Source organism: Lonchura striata, chromosome 1 (assembly GCF_046129695.1).
Source record: "Lonchura striata isolate bLonStr1 chromosome 1, bLonStr1.mat, whole genome shotgun sequence".
Taxonomy (NCBI): domain Eukaryota; kingdom Metazoa; phylum Chordata; class Aves; order Passeriformes; family Estrildidae; genus Lonchura; species Lonchura striata.
Genome location: NC_134603.1, coordinates 52,257,150 through 52,279,261, shown reverse-complemented (window position 1 = coordinate 52,279,261; position 22,112 = coordinate 52,257,150). Strand labels below are relative to the sequence as shown.

General features: G+C 38.1%; 1 protein-coding gene across 1 annotated transcript in view; it reads left to right on the top strand.

Annotated features, from left to right (window-relative positions):
- Positions 1 to 22,112, top strand: part of PIEZO2 (piezo type mechanosensitive ion channel component 2) — a 283,328-nt gene that overhangs the window by 209,318 nt on the left and 51,898 nt on the right. Inside the window, exons 19-28 of the mRNA XM_077784376.1 lie at positions 3,145 to 3,177; positions 3,548 to 3,786; positions 6,654 to 6,814; positions 7,745 to 7,921; positions 8,102 to 8,227; positions 9,659 to 9,859; positions 10,916 to 11,120; positions 11,261 to 11,362; positions 11,822 to 11,987; positions 21,521 to 21,764. Coding sequence (XP_077640502.1) covers positions 3,145 to 3,177; positions 3,548 to 3,786; positions 6,654 to 6,814; positions 7,745 to 7,921; positions 8,102 to 8,227; positions 9,659 to 9,859; positions 10,916 to 11,120; positions 11,261 to 11,362; positions 11,822 to 11,987; positions 21,521 to 21,764 — 1,654 coding nt within the window. The remainder of the gene's footprint in view (positions 1 to 3,144; positions 3,178 to 3,547; positions 3,787 to 6,653; positions 6,815 to 7,744; positions 7,922 to 8,101; positions 8,228 to 9,658; positions 9,860 to 10,915; positions 11,121 to 11,260; positions 11,363 to 11,821; positions 11,988 to 21,520; positions 21,765 to 22,112) is intronic.

The window sequence follows — 22,112 nt, the reverse complement described above, 5'->3', positions numbered from 1 at the left end:
GGTATGGTACTGTGTGCTCAGTTTGAGTCTTGAAGACCAAATACTCAGGAGATGGGTCACTAGTGTTCAGCAGAGCAGAAAGCTTTCTGTTCTTAAGGCTTTGCATGGAAGATTCTTGAGAACTTCTTATAGCTAGAAAGTTTCAAGCAGTTCATAAATGGCAAAAAATTATCAAGGACAAAAGATGCTTAATAATGCATCCAATTAATTAATCTTCTGCTCTAGTAAATTGCAGATAGATGACAATACTAGGAACCCAGCCACTGAAATTTCTTTGTTGCCAAAAACTAGATCTATTGGTATACTTCTCATTATTGGTAACCTATTTAATGGACCTGACAGTAAGAAATGCTCTCAGCTAAAAGCAGTAGTGGCTGTACCTTCAAGGCTTGTTGCCTACATTATTATTTAGTTATTTCTCTCCCTTAGGATCAGAAACAATGTTTTCATGCTATATGGGGTAATTTCCCAATAATATGTGGCTTCCAACAATAAAGTCTTATCTCACTAGCTGTGAAGATATATGGGTAGCTTGTCTGAAAAATTCTAAATTACTGAAGTTTTTATATCTAATGCCTCAATGTTGTCAGTTACAATATAATGTAATCTCATTGTGGAAAAAAAAAAAAGAAATTGGAAAAACAACTCTAGCAATACATAAGAAAGTTTTGGAAAAAAGATTCCAAATAGACTTAACTTTTCAAACAGTGCACAGGGCATTTTGGATCTCCTAAGTAAATGATCCAATGCTCAAGCCTACTGATACCAATAAAACTAAGCCTAATGAAAACTAAACTCATGCTGAGGCTTTATCAGCTATATTAATTACACATACAGATCTTTATAACCCCATTTGGCTCCTGGATCTCCAGAACACAAATGGGAGTTATATGAATAAGAGAAAGATGAGTCCATGCACACCAAATCATATAGAGTTGCTGTGTTTCTGTCAAGTTTACACTGAGGTAAGTAATTATGTCCTTGATTTACACCAGTGTGAATAGATTTTTTCATTATAGAAGTTACTTGGGACTATACCTCATAAAAATCAATGCAATTACATATATACAAAACTTGTCTGATTATATGGTTATTTTAATTTCATGGTGTACTGCCTTTTAAATGGGCACTGATGGTTTATAGTAACCAGGGATCTCTATAACATTTGAACTGAACTGAAAATTCGTTCTCTTTTCTTTATACATGACCCTCCTATTGGTACTTCATTAGAGTTTTAGGTAAATATAAGTTCGCTATGTCATTTTAGGGAACCTTGATGTTTAGTAACTTTATAGACATTTTAATATCTTTTTAGTGTATATGTTAGCTGATACTTGATTTAGATTTGAAAATAATCAAAGAGTCCAAAAGAGATGATTAGTAGCAGCCAACATGACTTTACTAAGGGTTCAGCCTAGTGAAGAAGAAATTGCTTGGAGATATCACAGCAGCTTCCCAGTATCTGAAGGGGGCCTACAGGGAATCTGAAGAGGGAATTCCTTTTCATCAGGAATTGTAGTGACAGGAGAAGGAGTAATGGGTACAAATTGAAAGAGGAGAAATTTTAGTTAGATATTAGGTAGAAATTCTTTACTGTTGAGTGTGAGACACTGGAACAGGCTGTCCAGGGAGGTTGTGGGTGACCCAGTCCTGGCAGTGTTCAAGGCCGGGCTGGATGGAACTCTGAGCAACTTGGTCTGCTGGGAGGTATCACTGCCCATAGTAGTGGATACTTTAAGGTTCCTTCCCACCTAAACTATCCTATGATTCTGTTTTCAATAGCAAAAGCTACTGAATAAATTCTTGAGTATAAGATTTTCTCAGGTTATTAGACACTCAGGCTTATTGCCAACCCATTATGAATATGGCTAAAATGTGATTATACTTTATTACTTGATATTTTTTGTTATTTGAATGTCTTGTTAAACCTTTTATTTTAGACCACCTCTTCTGCTTTTTGACAATTGGCATAGTATTTCTACTTCAGGATTGTTTAGTCACATTTCTGTAGTTTTTCCTGCATTTGAGACTCAAAAGTTTCCATCTTGAAGAAACTGCAGCTCCCAAATTATTGAAAAATAATTCTGCTTGTTTGAATTTCTCATTAACTGCCTAGCCTATTCTCTTAATTTTTAATGATCAGGAAAAAAATAGATTTTTGGTTTCTTGAACAGTAAAAATCCTAAAATTGGCAGAATTTCCTGTATAAATGGTTATAAGCCAGAATTTCACATCAAGAAAAATAAATCCCTGAGATGGTACTATGGCATTTTAGAACAGCCTTACAGGTGCTTGAAAGTATGATGAGTGTAATAATTTCAATAGCATAACCAAATATTTAATGACCTAATCATACATTTGCCAAAGGGAGACTTCATTGCAAAGAGTCATATTCAAAGGGAAACAGGTTTTTTTTGCAGCTATGGGAGGTGAGTCCCAACAGCAGAGCTTTGGGAGAAAAAAGAAAACCATAAGAAAATATTTATCTTCTGTGGTAAAGAAAATACATATGCTGAATAATCTCAGGAAAAAAAGGAAAAGGCACCATGGCACTAGAGAAATATTGTTTCTGTGTTAAATTGGTCATATCCCAGTTTTGGTAGTGTAAAGGTTACTGATAGATTTAAATGTAGACTATTATAAATTAAAGAAAAATTCTCTGTGAGATGTGGCAAAGAGAGAGAGAATGAATGGCACTATTATAAAAATCTTTTGAAGGTGCAGCCATGGAATTCCTGCTTTTATTTGTTCCCAAACTGATAGCTAGAAGAAAAATTGAAAATTCTTTGACTTTCCAGGTGCATCTTTTAATTGGAGGAAGGTGGAAATGCATTTACAGTGATAGGTCAAATATTTGTGATGATTCAGCTGCATTATTCAGAGCATGGTACAGCATTGATCATGCTTAGCACTGGTGTGAATAGGTTGCCCCCTTTCCATCTATGCTGCAAATCCATGTTTCTTTATAGAAGCACCCCATGAATGTCATGATGGCACGCTCTTGGCATCAGAAGGCTTCCGCAGATGGAGTAGGAGAATGCTTTATGACTTGTGATGTAGCATGATGTATTTGTCAATGACCTTCTTCTGTAACCCCTCTGTTCTCATCTCCCTTTTTCTTTCTGTTCCAATTACTTTGAGCAGCCTCAAGAAAAAAATACCAAACCACCAAAATGAGTAAGTCCCCTGTGAAGTCATGAAATGTTTCCTCTTAAATAATGTCATTTCATGCTTCTACATCTTAAACTCTGACCATTTTCTCCACTGGGGAAAATGTCAAGTTTAAGTGTCAATACCACTCATTACTAACCATTAGTATCTGAGTGAGAAGTAGTTACTAATACAGTCCAACGACTCAATTTTCAGTGTGTGTTTGGAGAGAGTACCAGAATCATTAACTTTTCTACTTCTATTCTACTTCTAAGGCATTTTCCATGAACAGTTAATTTTTTTCTAATTATACCGTTTGAAAAAAAAAAAAAAAAAAAAAAAAAGACTGCAATGTCATTACTCCTCAGTTTGCTGACATGCTACTCTTTACCTACAGACTGGTGCACCAAGATGGAAGTCTGCCTGACATAACTATGATGAATCTAACAGCCAGCAGAGAAGAGGATAAAATGCTGGAAGAGGCTGGTGAGAAAAGAATGGAAGATCCAGAGGGGGAGGGAGGGAAAGGGAGGGTCAAAAAAGGAAAAGAAGAAGAGAAGGAGGATGAGGATAAAGAAGAGGAAGAGGATGATGATGACAATGAAGACAATGAATCAGAGGAAGAAGAAACTACAGGTAAGCTCTGCAGAATGCAAATTTTTCCTTCCTCAGTCTTAAGTCATAGTGTCAACAGGTGGTTTGCTACTGGTCATCCCTGTTAACTTCAATCACCAAGTTTTGCTTCTAGTTTCACTTGCAGTCTGTGTCAAAGAGCCTGAACTGAGCAGATGGCTACTTGTCAATTATTCAGCAGGCTACAGGCTGTTCTTGGGAAAAATTGTACTGTAGGGTGCTGAGAGGAAAAAAACAACAGAAACCCAATGCCCATTTCTTCTAGGTGGTCTGCATTAGATTATTTGAAGGCTACCCCAAATCCTAAGTACTTCTTTAGAGTAGTAGAAGTACTCCTTACAACCAAGAAAATAATACACATACATATTTAATATCTGATACTCCATGCTTTCAAGATACCTCTCCCTAGAAGTCCCAATGGCTTTGCTTCATTATTTATGTGTACATTAGTGTAATATTTTTCACTTCTGAATATGGAATATGTAATTGATGCCAGATGAACATAAAAAAGTTTAAGGGCAGACATGGCTTATATTATCATCCTTGATATTGTTAATATGAACTTCTAAAATGAATTATTACAATAACTTAGCTTGTAATATGAGCCAAAAGTGAAACTAGGAAAGATGATTTAAGACCCAAGGAAGCTGTAATCTTTGGAAAGGGCCTACTACAAATTTAGTTACTAATGACAATAATCACTGGACTGTGACGCCTAAATAGGGAGAGGATCTTTGTCAAGGCAAAATGGCAGCACTTCAGGCTTAGTAGCCCTAGTGAATCAGGGAATCATTCTCGAGATCATTGAGTCCAATCATTAACCCAGCAGTGCCATATCCACCACTAAACCATGCCCCTAAATGCCACACCTATACATCTTTTAAATACCTTCAAGGATGGTGACTAGACCACTTTCCTGGACAGCCTGTTCCAGTGCTTGAACCTCAGCTGAAACAACTCACCTTTCCTGGCTGGAACAGCTGTCATCACAGAGGTGGTCATGGGCCATGGAAACCTTTATTGGCAAGCTTTCATACTGTCTGTGGGGGGTGGGGGGTCTGGTGCACTCCAACCATCTCAGCTTGTTGGGAGGGCTTTGGGAAAGAGACCCTGGTGGACATTACTCTGTGCAGTGACACATGCAAGCAGGGAAGTGGGGAGCTGCAGCTGATGTTGCTTGGAATAGCACAAGGGGATCCATCGTTAAGCTGCACATGGCATTAATTTCTATTGGAGTTATACCATTTTTACAGAGCCATGTGGCTGGAGCTTTGACATTAAACGCATTCACATGTGCAGACTTCACTACAGAGTGTTGCACAGTCTTTCAGTGGATGCAGTCAGGCCTGTGTTTTATTCCTTGTGTGTGTATTGCCTGGCCATGCTAGACAGAACACCTTATCTGCCTGTTCCACTTAACTGGCACTGTCTGGATACATCCTGCATGATGCAACACTGCAAATGAAAGCAAATGCAATGAAAGAATGAGTGAGAACATCTAACGCTGTAAAGACTTATTTTAAATACTCTCATTGTGCTTATAAAAAACACATGTAAGATTAGAGTTCTGTAGCTTAATTAATTTCTCAAGTTGAATTACATGCTTACAGACTTCACATCACTCAGCATTTTTATTAGGATTTTCTAAGTTGTGTTTGGAGAAAAAAGGCAAGGGGAAAAAATGGAATTCAATTGTGAGGTGTTCCAGAAGTCTACTTTTTCACACATATGTGCACATGTTATTCACAAAAATATGCATGGAGTAACCATCTTGGTGTGCTTTATATATAAAATAAAGTGATAATTTGAAATAATTTCATAAAGAAGGTGGTAACTCCTTTGCATTTTTACCAGCTTAGATAGTAATTTGCTTTGGTATCACTTGCAAATGTTTCCATCTCTGATATAAAGAATGTTCTCAAGCATGCAAAGTCCCCCCTAATCTCAAAAATGCTTCTGAAACCCTGAATACAGTGTGAAAACTCTATATTAATACGTACCAGCCAGATGAAACAGTTTTACAGCCAGCCCACAAGCAAAGTCGTCATTTAGAGAACATTGTTCATCAAATATTTTGTCATGTACACTCACGTGTATGCTCACATGTAACAGGTAATACCACAAGCTTGCTCACTGGAGTACTATTTGGGAGGATGGCTTTTTTAGCCAAACACCCCTGTGAAGGGATACTTTCACCCAGCTTCATAATCTCTGCTTGATAAAGCTTTTTCAACTGAGGGAAATATTTGACTGGGCTACAGTTTGTCTTTCTTGATTTACATGTCCTGTGAAGGCACAGGTCACACACTAAGAGGCTGTGCTGTTTTCAAGGCAGTTTAGATAATTCTGACATCTGAATATGTCTGTAGTACAATTGTCTAAACCCTTGTGACAGGAATCCAAGTCCTAGTGTGCATGGATTTCTTCCAGTCTGGCTGAAAAACTTTCTGAGTAGTAGTAGTAGTAGTCTGTGCTTTCTGAAAATAAGCTGGGTCCATAGCTTCCAAGCATCAAAAAATTTTTTAGTTTTCCAAGCTGGAAAAGGACCAGGGCTGGAATTAGTTCCTGAGTGAGATCTCTAAGCTTAGGTCCAAAAATTCTGGAGGATGAGAGTCCAAAAAGAGCTCTGATGAGAGGAATAAAAGCACAATTGGCAAGGGAGGCCACCACTGCTGCTTTTGAAGTGTGGAATCCTTCCAGGGAATGTGGGTCAGAAGGGAAAGCACCCCAGCTACGTGAGTTTCAACCCCACTTTTAGTTAGTTAACCACTGAGATGTGCCTTTATCCTTCATCTTATCTTACTCTAAGGCTTACAAGAGAGACCTTCTGTTTTTGTCCGTACAATGGTTCTGCTTGTACATCCCTGCAGACTTAAGGAACAAGTGGCATCTGGTGATCGACCGCCTTACAGTGCTGTTTTTGAAATTCCTGGAGTATTTTCACAAGATGCAAGTCTTTGTGTGGTGGCTGTTGGAGCTGCATATCATCAAAATTGTTTCCTCTTACATCATCTGGGTCACAGTGAAAGAGGTAAGTAAACTCCCACTGTCAAACTCTTGCACAGCATGTCAGCATCTGCCATGTGGTTACACACCCAAGTGTAGGGAGAAGATTTCCTCCTGTCAGACCTCACTGAAATTGTGGGATCCAGCTGGGTCTGTTCACCTGCTGGGAAGCTGCCTTGATATCTTCCACATTCTCTCTGTTTCAAGAGTCTCAGCCCCACCTTTTCTCCAGGTATTAAAATTTTAATAGTCCAATTCTTTGGATTTAAGAGACATACTCCCTCTCCAGCTCAAACAGTCTGTGAGCACCATCTAAGGATGGAAGGCATAGAAGGACTGGGAAGGTAAACTTGGTCTGGTGCTTAAGAAAAAAGAATGTGGAATTATGCCTGAAGAAAAAGGGAGCAACACTTTCAACTGTGTTTTGGTGTGGGCAATGAGTTCTCTATGTGACAAAGCCATTTCTTGAACAGGGTAGTAAGACAGGATTCACTAAAACCAAAAAGATATCACTTTTCTCACTTTTATTTTTTTCCTTTTTTTTCTTTTTTTTTTTTTCTTTTTTTTTTTTTTTTTTTTGTGGGGGAGAAGTCAAGAAGAAGGTCAGTTGCACAGACACACAGATCTGTGCTATCTCTGTTTCATGTGTACTAAAGCAGAAGAAGCTGCCCGTGGTCCTTTGTATTTCATGTTGATAAGGAAGACATGGAGTAGTATTAATATTATGTGGGTGGTAAATTCCTTCCTAAACCTATGGTAAAGTTTCTCCTTCTTCACCACTTACTACTTTGTGTTATTGTGGGTATTGTAATTTTTTTCCAGTGTTTTCCTCAAAGTTTCTTCATTTCCCTTTTTTTTTTTAATTACTCTTTTTTTTGTCTGCTGTGGAAAAGGTCAAATTTTCTCAGTTCTTTTGTTGCTCCATGTAATTTCTGCACTGTTATTGTATTTTCAGGTGTCTCTACTTAACTTTGTGTTTTTAATTGCCTGGGCCCTTGCTTTGCCATATGCTCAGTTTCGCCCACTGGCATCAAGTATCTGCACTGTTTGGACATGTGTGATTATTGTCTGCAAAATGTTGTATCAGCTCACATCTATTGATCCCAAGGATTTTTCCAGAAACTGTACATTGGTGAGTACAAATGTGTATTTAAAAAGTTTGACTGCTGCCTTCTTCAGTGAATGAGAACAAAAGGAAGCATATCAAGTACAAAAATGACAGTTCACCTGATGTATTATTTATTGTTGTTTATCATACCCTTCCCAAGGAGTCTTAAAGTCATGTTTTATAACTGTTTCATTTTCTTTTTAGCCAGGAGAGAATGAAACTAAGGTCAATTTAGAAGAGCTGAAAACCTCAGTGCTCTACAGTGGGCCAGTTGATCCTTCAGAGTGGGTTGGATTGAGAAAATCTAGTCCCCTTCTTGTGTACTTAAGGGTAACTTTTTTCTTATCTGTATTCAGATATTTTCTTATTTGTGATGAAAGTAGAATTGTCTTTGAAATAAATAATCTGTCACAAACACAAAAAAAAAGTAATGCAAACCATTGATAATAGAGAAGTACAGAGGGAAAGGGGCAACAGAAAACCACATCTGTTACACAGAACATTTCCAGAAGGGATCCAGTAGCAATTAAGGTATTCTTTCATGTAGAATTATCACTTTTGGACTCTACCATCTGTTAAAAGCTCTTTAAGAAATGTGATATTTAAGAACTCTAAGTAATTAAGAGGTACATGGCTTTCAGGTACCAAAGGACTGATGGGTCTAATTGGAGTAATTGCCCTGAATGACAGTGTGTGCTAGAAGTTAATATTTCTAAGTGCTTATTCCTTACCCACAGTTTAGAAAACATAATGAATTAAGAGAATCTTTCATTCAGACATTACTAAATTGATGTCTTTTGTTTTTCTTCTTGGTTTTGGTTTATGCCTGTGAGCAATGTTTTATTATTTCTTTCTTGATTAAAAAACATTATTTACAATGAAAATGTACCAAGTCCTGGGGAAAACCATACCTCTTATTAATTTAAATAATCTCCAACATTCTATATGCACAGTATAAGGTTGACAGAAAACATAAAAACCCCCGTGGCACCTGTTTCAGGATATTCTTGTCCTAAATATCCCCCAGAGAACACAGATCTAGAGTTTGCCACTTCTGCTTCAGTTATGGCTTCCTTGAGGAACTTTCTCTGAGCTGGTCTTTTTAACCAGCTTTTGGAGTTAGTCACTACCTCTCTTTTATTGAGCATAGGGCAGATCTCCCTTCTGAGATAAATAAAAATCAGTTCATAGCCACCCCTGACTGCAACCTGGTCAATCTGGCTCAGAAGGAGCCGTGCCTGAGAGAAGACTGACAGACTGTTCATGTGAAAGAGTGCCTAGGTTAAATTTGCTCTACCCAACATCCTTGTATTGGAAAGCTAGTGTTTGACAGCTAAACCTCTGCAGATGACTTTTGTGTAGGTTTTTATCTTCTAGCTCCTAAAAAAAAATCCAAAAAACAACAAAGAACCGCAAAACCGTAATACCTCAAGAGAAGCTATGAAATATGAGAGGGCACACTGATGATGTTTTCCATCCATTCATTTCCACAACTAGTTTTTACTATAGTATTTTTTAAATAATGTCTTTATATGTGTCTTCTGGATGTCTGGATGATTCATCAAAATCCAAAAATTGGTGTGAACCTTAATTCGTTTCAATCATAGTAGCTGGGAATAGGTGCCAGTGCATTTTGGAGTGCAGAAGTCTTCAGTGATAACATAAATTTGAATATTAATGAGTTTATACTAATCAGAAAATTTTGTATCTTTTTGTGGCTTTGACTTCTATTTTAAATTCTACTGACTGTGTCTCCCATAGAATAACTTACTGATGCTGGCTATTCTGGCCTTTGAAGTTACAATCTACCGTCACCAAGAATACTACAGATGTCGAAATAACCTCACCGCACCTGTGACTAAAACCATTTTCCATGATATTACAAGAGCACATCTGGATGATGGACTTGTAAACTGTGTCAAGTATTTCATAAACTACTTCTTCTACAAGTTTGGTTTGGAGGTAAATAACTCCAATACTTTTCATTAGATTAACATTCCAAACCTTTTGAATAAGTTATTCTTGAAAAGTAGCTTGGGTTGTGTTTGATATCTAGAGGCGTATTAGTCATTATTCATGTTAGTCATCTCTGTTCCCTTACCTTGTCTGTTTGTTCATGAACACATGAAATGTACTTTTGAAAAATCTTTCCACAGACAGTGAGTTTTCACAATTTTCTATGTCCTATCTGAAGGAGGCAATTCCCAGAGGAATACATCCTAAATTTAATCATAATGATGTTCTTGACCTGTCTGTTAAACATTACCACCACTGTGATCAATGGAGTAAACTGTTTGCAGCCATCTGAGGATTAAGAATGAATGAAATTTTAAAAGCCCAGCAAGCTATTTCCTTTGGGAAATAATTTTAAATCATTCTAATCTGGGGAGAGAGAAAGCCAAAATAGCATAGTGGGCTGAATAAATGAAGTTTTCACAAAGTTTCAAAATAATGTTTCATGGAACTGAGTGAAGGGACTGCTTTCAGTGAAGCCAGAGAACAGAAATGCTGAAATGTAGACCCTTTAGAATAATGGAAAACTAAAGCTGTCTTGCAGGAATTGACTGGATTTCTCTATCACCAATAGACATTTAGAAGGTCTAAATGCCCTGTCCATTTCCTACATAAGGAGACATTTTAGTTGTTACCAATTTTAATAGTTCTTCCTCTTTTCCACATCTGTACATCCTATCAAAATATGTGGCTGTGCAATGCATTCCTTGCTTGGCAACAAGTAAACATTTCACATACTGGCTATTATGACACGGCTCTTTCCTTCTCGTGTCTTTAGATAACACATAATGGAAACCTGCTCTAGATGGAAGAGTATAAAAAATTTGGGAGTTTGGGTGGAGGGGTGGAAGTTGCTGTTGGAGCATGTTGGTTTGCACAGGGTTCCTGCAGTCAGACACAGGTACATCCAAGCATTCTGTCAGGATCCACAATAATTTTTTTATTGCTGTGTTGACTAGTCATGAGGTTGTAAAAGTTGTTTATGATTTTTTACTTCATTTCCAGACCTGTTTTCTTCTATCAGTGAATGTAATTGGTCAAAGGATGGATTTTTATGCAATGATTCATGCCTTCTGGCTGATTGCTGTATTGTATCGACGCAGGAGAAAAGCTATTGCAGAGATCTGGCCAAAATATTGTTGTTTTCTAACATGCATCATTACATTCCAGTACTTCCTTTGCATTGGCATCCCACCTGCTCCTTGTAAAGGTAAGGACACCCTTTATGTAAAATTACTGCTAGTTGCTTTTATAGAAAAATACTGGAAAATTGGTTAAGTATTCTGAAGAAAAGGATTAAGTAATTGTTATGAAGTACTGATTGAATTTTTGCATGTTCCTGCCACACAGACTATCCATGGAGAAGTGGCAATGCCAACTTCAACTCCAACATCATAAAGTGGTTATACTTTCCAGACTTTATTGTGAGACCAAACCCTGTCTTCCTTGTGTGTAAGTATTTTAGCACATTGTTATAAAGTGTATGTCCTTTGCTTAAATCATCTGTACAGTGGAATTTGAAGCCAGCCTTTCATTTACACTTCAGCAGCAAGATGACAGATTTTTTGGGTGATTGAATACTAAGCATGGCTTTGGATGTAGTAGAAAAATTCACAGAGTTAGTACTTTTCGCATCTATTTTTCCTGTATCCCTTTTCTAATTAATTTAATATAAAAATGTATTAATATTTCCCGTTTTCTCATTTATTTCTCCATAAAAGTCGTAGACAATGACAGGTAAAAAACCTAATTAATAAATTTCAATTCAGAGTTGAATGCATTGGAAACCACTCAATCTGGAGGTTCAGAGTGTGGGAAAACAGTCTGGTAACTACATTATTATACAGCGCAACTCTTCTTACACCTATGTTGATGACTGAATTTTTCCTTGCAATCACTACTTTCACCTAGATGACTTCATGCTGCTTCTGTGTGCGTCCTTGCAAAGGCAGACATTTGAGGATGAAAATAAAGCTGCAGTACGAATCATGGCTGGTGACAATGTGGAAATTTGCATGAACCTCGATGCAGCATCTTTCAGCCAGCATAATCCTGTTCCTGACTTCATCCACTGCCGGTAAAAACTGAATTTTAAACACTTGGAAAATATAGTGCTTCCTTTTCATAAAGTTCACTAGGCTAAAAGTCATTCTCATAGCTTCCAATTTTACTTGGAATTTGTATTCATGTATGTTTCCATCTAACATACTGCTCTATGAGAGAGCAGATAGTTAATTTCTGGATAATCAGCATCTGGTTTAGAACAGGGTGGATGCAAACACATCTTCCCAAAACTGATGATTGTTTTAAGTGCTCTCCTGAGAAGTTCAGTGAAAAATTTGCCTGAAAGCCTGCACTCACAGAATCATAGTGAGTTTGGAAATCATAGTTTACTTTGGAAAAGACCTTTTACGATGATTAAGTCCCACCACTGTTTTAGACAACCAACACATTGCAAAATATTCATCTTTAGGTCACAAGTTCTTGCATGCTATCTGTGCACATGTGGATTTAGAAAGATTGAGAAAAAAGAATAGTTTGGCTGTTAGATTAACCCTCTATATTTCCAACTCCAGAAAAAAATCTTAGTGCTCAAATCTGAGTTTTACTCCATGAATTCCCAGTGGGGCAGCATTTATGGTAGACTTAAGTGCTCTGCTGTTTCCCCCCCAAACACAGATGTTTTAGCAAGAATCTATTGTAGTCTACAATTTCCCATGTATGTGTTTAAATAAAATCATCAGTTGTGTCCTGCTAAGTTGTTGTCTAAGCACAATCAAAATAATACTCTAAGAGACTGTCCTTTGTGCTATTTCATCTAGGCATAAGAACCATAGTGTCTTGGAAGGACAACTGACATGTCCTGTTCCTGAGCATTGCATACAAGGTTGTTTAAGAAGGTGAATAACACATAAAGGGGCAGAGCTTCAGGCAGTCTGTTCTGAACTGCCTTCAAACAATGGAACTGTTCCATTGTGGGATCATTTCAGAAAACACAGATTAGCTCAGCTCTTCTAAATTTTGCTGGACATTGGTCTTATTTGAAGTTGTCTCTGAAAGTTTGTGCAGTGTCACAAGAGTAAATGGAAAGAGTAATATTTCTTAGCTGTGGTGTTCTGTCAGACTTGATCTGTAAATGCATGTAATCAACAGATGTCTGAGTATGACAGGAATACAAAAATGTCTAGAACTAATTTCCATAAGGATCTCCCTTTTGATGACAAACTTAGTTCTTTTACGAGACAGTGGTATTACTAGAAGTCCTATTCAAGATCTTTAGGATGATCCTGCTATTTCTATTACATGGAAACATTCAATTGACTCATTTGTCCAGAGACTTATAGTTGCTACTGAGCAAAGTTTGAACAATTCTCCTCCTTAAGAACTTCCAGTCTACACAGTGGACCCAGTGCTCTAGATTCAGTAACATAAGCAGGAAGGGAGAAGTATTAATCTGTCTTCAAAAGGCTTCATCAAGTGAGAATGCTTTCTAAAAGATAACTGACAAATAGGGCTTGGTTGAGAGGAAATGTAGTGGAGACTGCCAGAGTTTTTCTCTTGCCACTTGAAGTTGTGTCCATCCAAAGGCTGATGCAGTAGTTGCATTGGGCACACTGATGTGTTTTGTCACTGGTAAAAGCCATCACTGGTTTCTGACATAATAATCAAATTTTCCTCCCTAAGTCCAGAAAAAAAATCATTCTTAAAAAACTCATAACTGATGGGAATGTGTTTTAAAGCTGTCTTCAGAAGAGAAAATTACAAGAAAATCACTGTTTTTAAACAGCCTCTTTTGGGATTTTTTTCAATGTTCTCTTGAATCTGATAGGTAATTCTGGTCATCTGTGTAAATATTCCCAAATTGAAAAACATGAAACTTTGAAACACAGAGGATATTTGAAGATTTGGGGTGGTAATTTGAGTCAGGAAAGCAAAATTCAAGCTGAACTGGCCTTCTGTCCCTCCACAGTCCTTTGAGTTAATTTCTGTGGTTTGGTTCACGTGCATGGTATACATCAACTTGAAGCCATTGGTGGGAGGACATCCACTCAGACACACTGCTGGGTGTGTGCTCACCAAGGAGACCTTGGAGAGGTGATTAACAATATGGATTAACAATATGGAATCATTTAATTGGGAGTTTGCAGCACATACTAGAAAGTAGGTGATTGAGAATACAAAAAGCCCCAGAAAATCAAAGAACCCATTAGTGGAGGTGAGCTGAACAAATAAACTGCAATCACTTTATATTTGTTCCTCCTAAATGTCAAAAATCTGTGAAACCATTTCATGTGACAGTTTTATGTTGTGTGAATAAGGAGAAGAAAGAAAACAAGGCAGAGAAAGAGAAAAGAACAGGGATATTTTTGTTTGAAAAAATGAATCAGAAATTACTAAAAAACCCATTAATTAACACATTCCAGAACAAAAGATATTTCTGTTTATAATACCTTTTCTTGTAGATATTTGGGCAGGGAATCATGGAATCATAGACTGGTTTGCATTGAAATGGAAGGGACCTTTCATTTCAAATGAAGATCATCTAATTCCAACTGTCTAGCAAGAGTAGTGACATCTTCCACTAGACCAGATTGTTCAAAGCCCCATCCAACCTGGCCTGGAACACTTGCAGGGATGGGGCATCCACAACTCCGGGTGACCTGTTCCAGTGCTTAATTACACTTTGAGTAAAGAATTTCTTCCTAATATCTAATCTAAATCTCTCCTCTTCTAGCTTAAAACATTTCCCCTTGTCTTATCCCTGTATCCCTGTGTAAACGCTTCTCTTCTTTTTTTATAGGATGTGTTTAATTACTAGAATACCACAATGAGGTCTCACCAGAGATTTCTCTTCTCCAGGCTGAACAACTCTCTCAGCCTTTCCTTATAGGAGAGGTGTTCCATCCCTCTGACCACATTCTTGGACATCCTCTGGACTCACTCTAACAGGTCCCTGTCTTTTTCTGACTGAGGACCCCGGACCTGAGCACAGTACTCCAGATGGTATCTCATGAGAGCAAAGTAGACTGGGTGAATCACCTCCTTTGATCTCTTTTGAAGCAACCTAGGATGCAGTTGGCTTTCTGGGATGTGAGTGCAAATTGTCAGCTCACGTCCAGCTTTTCATCCATGAGAATCCCCAGTCCTTCTCATCAGGGCTGCTGTCAATGAATTCCTGTCCCAGCCTGTGCTCATGTCTGGGATTTCCCTGACTCAGATGCAGGACATTGCACTTGGACTTGTTCAACTTTATGAGTTTCATGAGGGCCCATTTCTCAAGCTTTTCCAGATCCCTCTGGATGGGCATCCCATTCCTCTGTTGTGCCAACTGCATGATTCAGCTTGGTGCCATCTGCAAGCTTGCTGAGGGTGCACTTAATCCCACTCTCTGTGTCACTGATGAAGATATTGAGGAGCACCTGTCCCAGGACAGAGCTCTGAAAACCATCACTGGTTTCTGACATAATAATCAAATTTTCCTCCCTAAGTCCAGAAAAAAAATCATTCTTAAAAAACTCATAACTGATGGGAATGTGTTTTAAAGCTGTCTTCAGAAGAGAAAATTACAAGAAAATCTGGACATAGAGACATTGTCCCCAAGCCTCTGACTGCATCCATTCAGCCAATTCTCTATCCACTGAATAGCCCATTTGTTAAATCCATGGCACTGCAGTCTAGAAAGATAAGGGTGTTGCGCAGGACCATCTTGAAGGTTTTGCAAAAGTCCAGGTGGATTGCATTTCTCTATATGTTGACCTTATAGACCACTGCAGTCATTCCATCATAAAAAAGTTGCCAGAGTGGGCAGGCACAAGTTTCCTTTAGTGAAGCCATGCTAGGATCACCATCTTGTCTTGCATATGCCTTAACATTGCTTCCATGAAGACCTGCTCCATGGTCTTCCCAAACACAGAGGGAAGGCTCACTCATCTGTAGTTTTACAGGTCTTCCTTCCACCCCCTTTTAAGCTATAACTTCTCTCTCTTTTTTTTTTCTTTTTTTTTTCTTTTTTTTTTGTAGTGTTAGCTGTATGAATGTGTAATGGGAACATGTAGGATGGTGTTCCTAAGTATAAACAGACCTTCCTTTAGTAGGAACTGTATAATAGTTCTTGCATTCTTTAAAGTATCTTACCTTTCTTTGAGCTTTTAAGTGTCTCTTTCTTTCAATGCTTTCACTACAATATAGATTATCCCAGGCTTTAGATTACATTATTTTTGAGAGGTTACATTGCACATATACAATCCTAAATGCCTAATTTGCTTCAAAGAAGCACCAGTAGATAGACCAATAGATGACAGTACCTTAAGGTGACTGAATATTTTATTAAGAGTTATAAATCTTTAAAAGAAGGACTCTCAAGCTCTGGGTAATCCACTGAACATCTACCTCAGAAGAAAATGTGTGTATCTGGCCTCCATCCAAGACAATTTGGAACTGAAAGGGCTTTGTCTAAAAACGTGTCTTGTGCTTTTCAAGAGAAGTTTGAGAATGGCCTAAACATTTAGTAACATGGACAAGAACTTGGTTCAAACCTTATCCAAGCAAGTGAAATTAATGATAGCATTTCTCCAAAAGTCAGTCAGAAAGAGCCAAACAGTAAGAGAAGACAACCTGGTTATGAATAAATTATGAAGCAGAAGAAAATATTTTTACAAAAATTGTGCTTGGTGTTCTTGTGTTTTCTGAAAAGCCTGATGTGTATTTACTGTTATGTAGAAGAATGGCAACTGCAAACCAAAGCACCCTTTCTGAACTGTCACTTTGCTTGAGAAGACACTACTTGGTCACTGTTCTAGTAGACATGGATAAAAAACGTTTAACTGCAACATAAACAATGGCAGAAGATGAACATATTTCCAAAATGCTTCATTTTCTTCTCTCTGGAGAAATACTTGAGTTCAACATTGATAAATACAGTCTAAGTAAGAGATTTCCTGAAATTTTCTTGTCTTTACACCCCCACACTTCCCAGGGGATATGTGCTTGACCCCAAAGGAGTGCACATCCAAAGGACTTTGAAACAGAAATAAGAACAAAGAATAGAAATAGGAGCTTTTAGAATGACACAGGATTTAAAGCAACCTCACTGAGAATAATCCTTTCCCACAGTCTCTAATGCTGGAAAATTCTCATTTCAGTTCCCAAACAGTTTTTAGACATTCACTTAGACATTGTCAGGGAAAAAAAACCTTGGGACTGTAATCTGTTTTTTTCAGCCTAGAAGCAGAAATAGTCATTGAAGTGTCTCCTTTAATACCTGTACTCTGGGAACCATCATGAGGGGAGTCAGCTAAAATGTCTGAAAGACAACTGTAATGCCAGTTTTGGAACTGTGTTCCAACTTAGGTTAGTGAGATAAAACCTGCAAATGAACATTACAGGCTTCCTGTCATATTTAAAACAGATAAATATTCTGTTGCTAAAAAATGAGCCTCAACAAATAACACAATTGTGAATTTTGGTATTTTTAAGGTGGATACAAGCATGAAGGAAGGACTTCACTGAAAAAAATAATCATAAAAGAATATCAGTTCCTTGAGAGGGTGTAACAAAAATAGTAGGAACTAAGACCTAGGGATCCACAACACCAGATTTGAAGAAGACCATTGAAATAAGGGAGGTGGTTCTCAGAAGATTAGATGTTGCTATTGGCAGAGGGAAAATCAACAAAACTCCCTTCTGAAAGCTGAAATAGAGCTCCATGGGGAGGGTTTGAGGATGGAATCTGGGTTGGGAACATTAGTAATGTTGAGATTAGAAGGGGAAACAAGCTCTGATGCAGGGTCACACAGGCTGTTAAGAGTGTAAGGAACAGGAGACACGGAAGAAAGAAAAAAGAAATTTGGGAGTAGCTGAAGTTTACTGATCTGTATAGGGATAATATGTCATCAGAGGAAGGCTACAGGAGGAGCTTTGGGGTTATATGAAGGTGGGTATCATACTCAAAGCAGGGGGCTGCTAAGGAAAAACAGTGAAGCAACGTAACAGCAGCTCCTTCAGCATGAAGAAACCTTGAGCTGCATCCATCACCAAAAAAAGTTCTCACCAGTGTGTAAGCAGAAGTGTGTTCTTCCTCTATATTTCAAAGGAGGACATTTGGCTGAGGACAAATACCTTTCCTGAAAGGGATTATTGGCTGCAGCATCAGCACCTCTTGGTGCTTGCAGGCAGAGGTCCAGACACTAGGCTGGTCATAGCCAAACACATCGTGTAGCATGCCAGGAAAACAACTACACCTAGAGCAATCTCTCTGCAACAGGCTGGATTATATTACAGTTAAAAATTAATTCCTGTGGAAATAAAATATTGAAACAATCATGGTAAGACAAATAAAACTTTAGAAAAGAAAAGCAGATAATTTGATATAGAGAGTCATCTGAAGTTAAAATAGCATTGATGGATGTGTGGAATGAACTTCAGACTTTGTCTTCCTTGGTTTTGAGCAAATGGATATGGTAATTTTTTCCAAAATGTTATCCAGAGTATTAGTGGGTTCTACTAATGACATGGTTGGAAAATCAGTGGGTTTTATTTCTCATTAATCATTTGGGTTTCTTCTGCATAATTTCTCATTCAGAGGCTGTCATGCCGTAGTCAAAGCCGTAGTCAGATGCTTTTGGTGCACTGGTGTAGTGGCTAATCTTACTTGGATGTGTGATTGTGTTCTTAGCCTCCCGCTGCACCTTCCCACCTTTCTGCATTCATCACACCAGCACTGAGTTGGTTCAGAGGCTAATTAGACAGAAAAGTATCCATTCCTTCTGTCCTCCCTCGAAGTAAAGAAGCTTTTGCAAATTTTCTTCTTGAAACCATTTCAAAGAACCAAAGTCAAAAAAGAGGCTAAAATGCAGAGCTGAAGGGATGACAAGGGGTGGGACTGTCCCCTTGGGAACCAGCTGTGCACATTTCTTAGGTGTATTGTTAAATATCACATCCTGAGGGGGGTCTTTTGCTCTTGGTGAATGAAGGGGGATTTAACGAACACTTAGAAAATTAGAGTTTGGTAGATTTACATTACATTAACTAATGATCTGTGTGGTCTGCAGTGAAAGCATAAAATCACAGTATATGCTATTGAAGATTTAGCATTTTCTCCTGTCTGTGTAGAAGACAGGAGAAACAAAACCCTCATGGATTTGTGTAGGGTATTTTAACTGTTGGGGTGTCTTTGTCCTTCAGCCTCCCACTGTTGCATTATGATCCCAGACCAAGGAATCTAAATTCCTCACTTCCTAATGTTCTGGGCTTTGAGGCAGAATTTAAAGATTTACCTATGAGAGTGTGTCAAATGATTTGAGAGGTAACATGTAGAGGACTCCCCAGCAAGACATGTATTTGTTCCTGCTCTTACAGAACTTGACCTATCCATGTCAATTAGTGAAAATTAGGGACATGCATGACTCTTTGCTGTAACAAAGATCTTGCATATTGTAACTGAAAGAAACATGATTTCAGGAAAAATTTTATCTACTTGAAACAACTTGAGTGGTTCTTTCTATTGTGTTCAGTGTGGGAACATGTGCTTCTTGGAAAGCACAGAAGTACCTTGGGAGGTTGGTGGTTTACATTGTTTAGGTGTGTTTTGGCTGGCATGTTCAAACACCATTTTTTGAGATGTCCACTCCAAGATGAATTCTTGGGAGCCATTTTTATTGTTGGATTTGCTTGTAACTGCACAGCTATAAATGCTTTCCATCTTAAAGGACTACATCATTTGTCACTTGACACAGTTGTAGTGCCTCCTCCCTTCTGCAAATTTTTTCCATTACATGTGGTTTTGTTGTTTGGTTGCTTTAGAGATGCCCAAGGCTATTATATTTAATGTATATTTTGGATATAAAAAGAACAGGTGCATTTAATATTTTAGATGACTGTTAAAATGTATCAAATGGCTACCATTATAGTGAAGAAATAGTTTGATTATTGTCTTCCTTTTAATATTCTCTCTAATTTCCAGAAGTTTTAATTTAAGAGTGATACCTGCTGCTGACTATGACTGAAGCAAATTCCACATGAATATGCTGGGAAGTTTGGATTGAGACAGTCCTGGTTGTCTCTAGGAGTCAGAGTTCATTTTTATTGAAGAGTATTAAGACATTGCTGGTTTTTGGATCAATTTGATTCTATTTTTGGCTTTTCTCAAAATATATTGATGCATTTTGTTGGTAGCAAAGGACAAGCCTTTTGAAATAGAGCACTGTCAGGAAAGTGATCTGTTCCTAGCCATTCCACACACCAAAAATTATTATTAAAATAATAACAAACAGAGTATTATTTTCTGGAGAAACAATGAGAGCACCATTTCTGGTGTACATCAAGTTAATGAAGACCTCTTCAACTGATATCTTCTTCATTGTCCCAGGGCATATTGATTCTTTGTTAATGTTTTATCACCCAGAACCTAGTAACATCTCCAAAGTCATTATATTTTCAGATTTCACAGGCAGTAGTTGACAAATTTCTTAAATATTTGCGGTAAATAAACATAAAGGAGCTTTCTTTCTACCTTTCATTAAATGCCTCTCCGGTAAAATGTGTAATACAGGCCTATAAATGTAAGACTATAAATACATACTCCTAGAAAGTTCTGAGCCTGAGAACATCAAGCAGCAGGGGCCTTTTTATGTGGCTTCATACAGTGCATTTAGTTCATTTACTTCCTGCATGGTTTGGCTTAGGTATATGTGCACTCCTGTAACTCTGTCTCCCTGCCTGGTTTCCTGACAAATGTAGTTACACAGCCTGGGTGAACAGACTCTGAAAACACAGATTTGGAATCAAAACATTATAAACAGGAGGAAACTAAGAATTAGTTGGTTTTGCAGTGTTTAACTATATGTAGTATTTGGTATTGCCTTTGGCAGATATTCTTGTTTGAAAGCTCGCTGAGTCAATACTAAGTCAATGTTTTAAGGAATCTGAAAACACCAAATTGTTTCTCTCTCTTTCTCACTGTGGGCCAGGCTGATTTCAGATAGCTCCTTCTCAGAGCTTCCTGGAAAACATTTCAGTAAATTCTATCACATTTCTGTTCTGTATAAACCTTTTGCCCCTCAAAATTTTGCAGTTGATCTCCATTAGAGAAAGATATTTTTTGCAGCTGTTTATGAAAACTAGTCATTGACCAGGCTGAATTCCCTAGAAGTTATCAATAAATATGGAATTGTTTGCAGTGGCGTACTGCAGTTAGCTTTTTAAAATAGATTTGCTATACTATTTCTCAGACTTCTTGTAATATGATCTCAGACAGCCTTTAGATCTCATATATGGCATTGCAGATAATATCCCTCTACTGTGAATTTTGGTGAGAACAGGTTTTCCTCCCTTCCATGGCACAAGGCTTGATCCTGAAGCAAGCACGTCACCCTGACCAGGTGTAGTAAGGTGCTTATGTACAGGAAGGAGCTGGAGTGAAATGGATGAACTGGGCAGTCCCATGCATGAACCAAACCCCCTTACTGTAGGTGTCGAGTGCCTGCACAAATATTGAGGTGTGAGGACGGCCAGAAGACCTTGGGCACAAGTGTCAGCCAGTAGTGCAGAAAGAGGAAAGATAGCATTGCCCTCAGAAAAAAATGTAACTTTTTCTCCTTGTTTTACTTCTAGGTCCTACTTAGACATGTATAAGGTGATAATATTTAGTTACCTCTTCTGGTTTGTGCTTACCATAATCTTCATCACGGGAACCACAAGGATCAGCATATTCTGTATGGGCTACTTGGTGGCCTGCTTCTATTTCCTTCTCTTTGGTGGGGACCTGTTGCTGAAGCCCATTAGGAGCATTCTGCGTTACTGGGACTGGCTGATTGCCTACAACGTCTTCGTGATCACCATGAAGAACATCCTGTCGGTAGGGAGCTGCTGCCTTTCCTCTGCCCTCTGTTTCATTGGAAGTGTGCACAGTGTGTTGAGTGGTCATTAAAAATCCTTTTTTGGGACTACAGCTTTCTGCAAGCACAAAGCAGTCTCCATTTCAATTCAGCATTGCTAGGGAATGGCAGTGCATATCCATCATAGGAAAATGTGCACCCATATGCTCAGTTGAGCTCTGTAAAACCTCACAAGCTACTTTCAAAGGGCCAGGTTCTGGTCTCTTTGCCTAATGAAGTCTCTCCTTAGAAGTCTCATGAAAAGTGGAGTGAAAAATGAGTAAGAAGTGCAAAATTAGTCATACTGTTGATAAGTAGAGCATATTTAG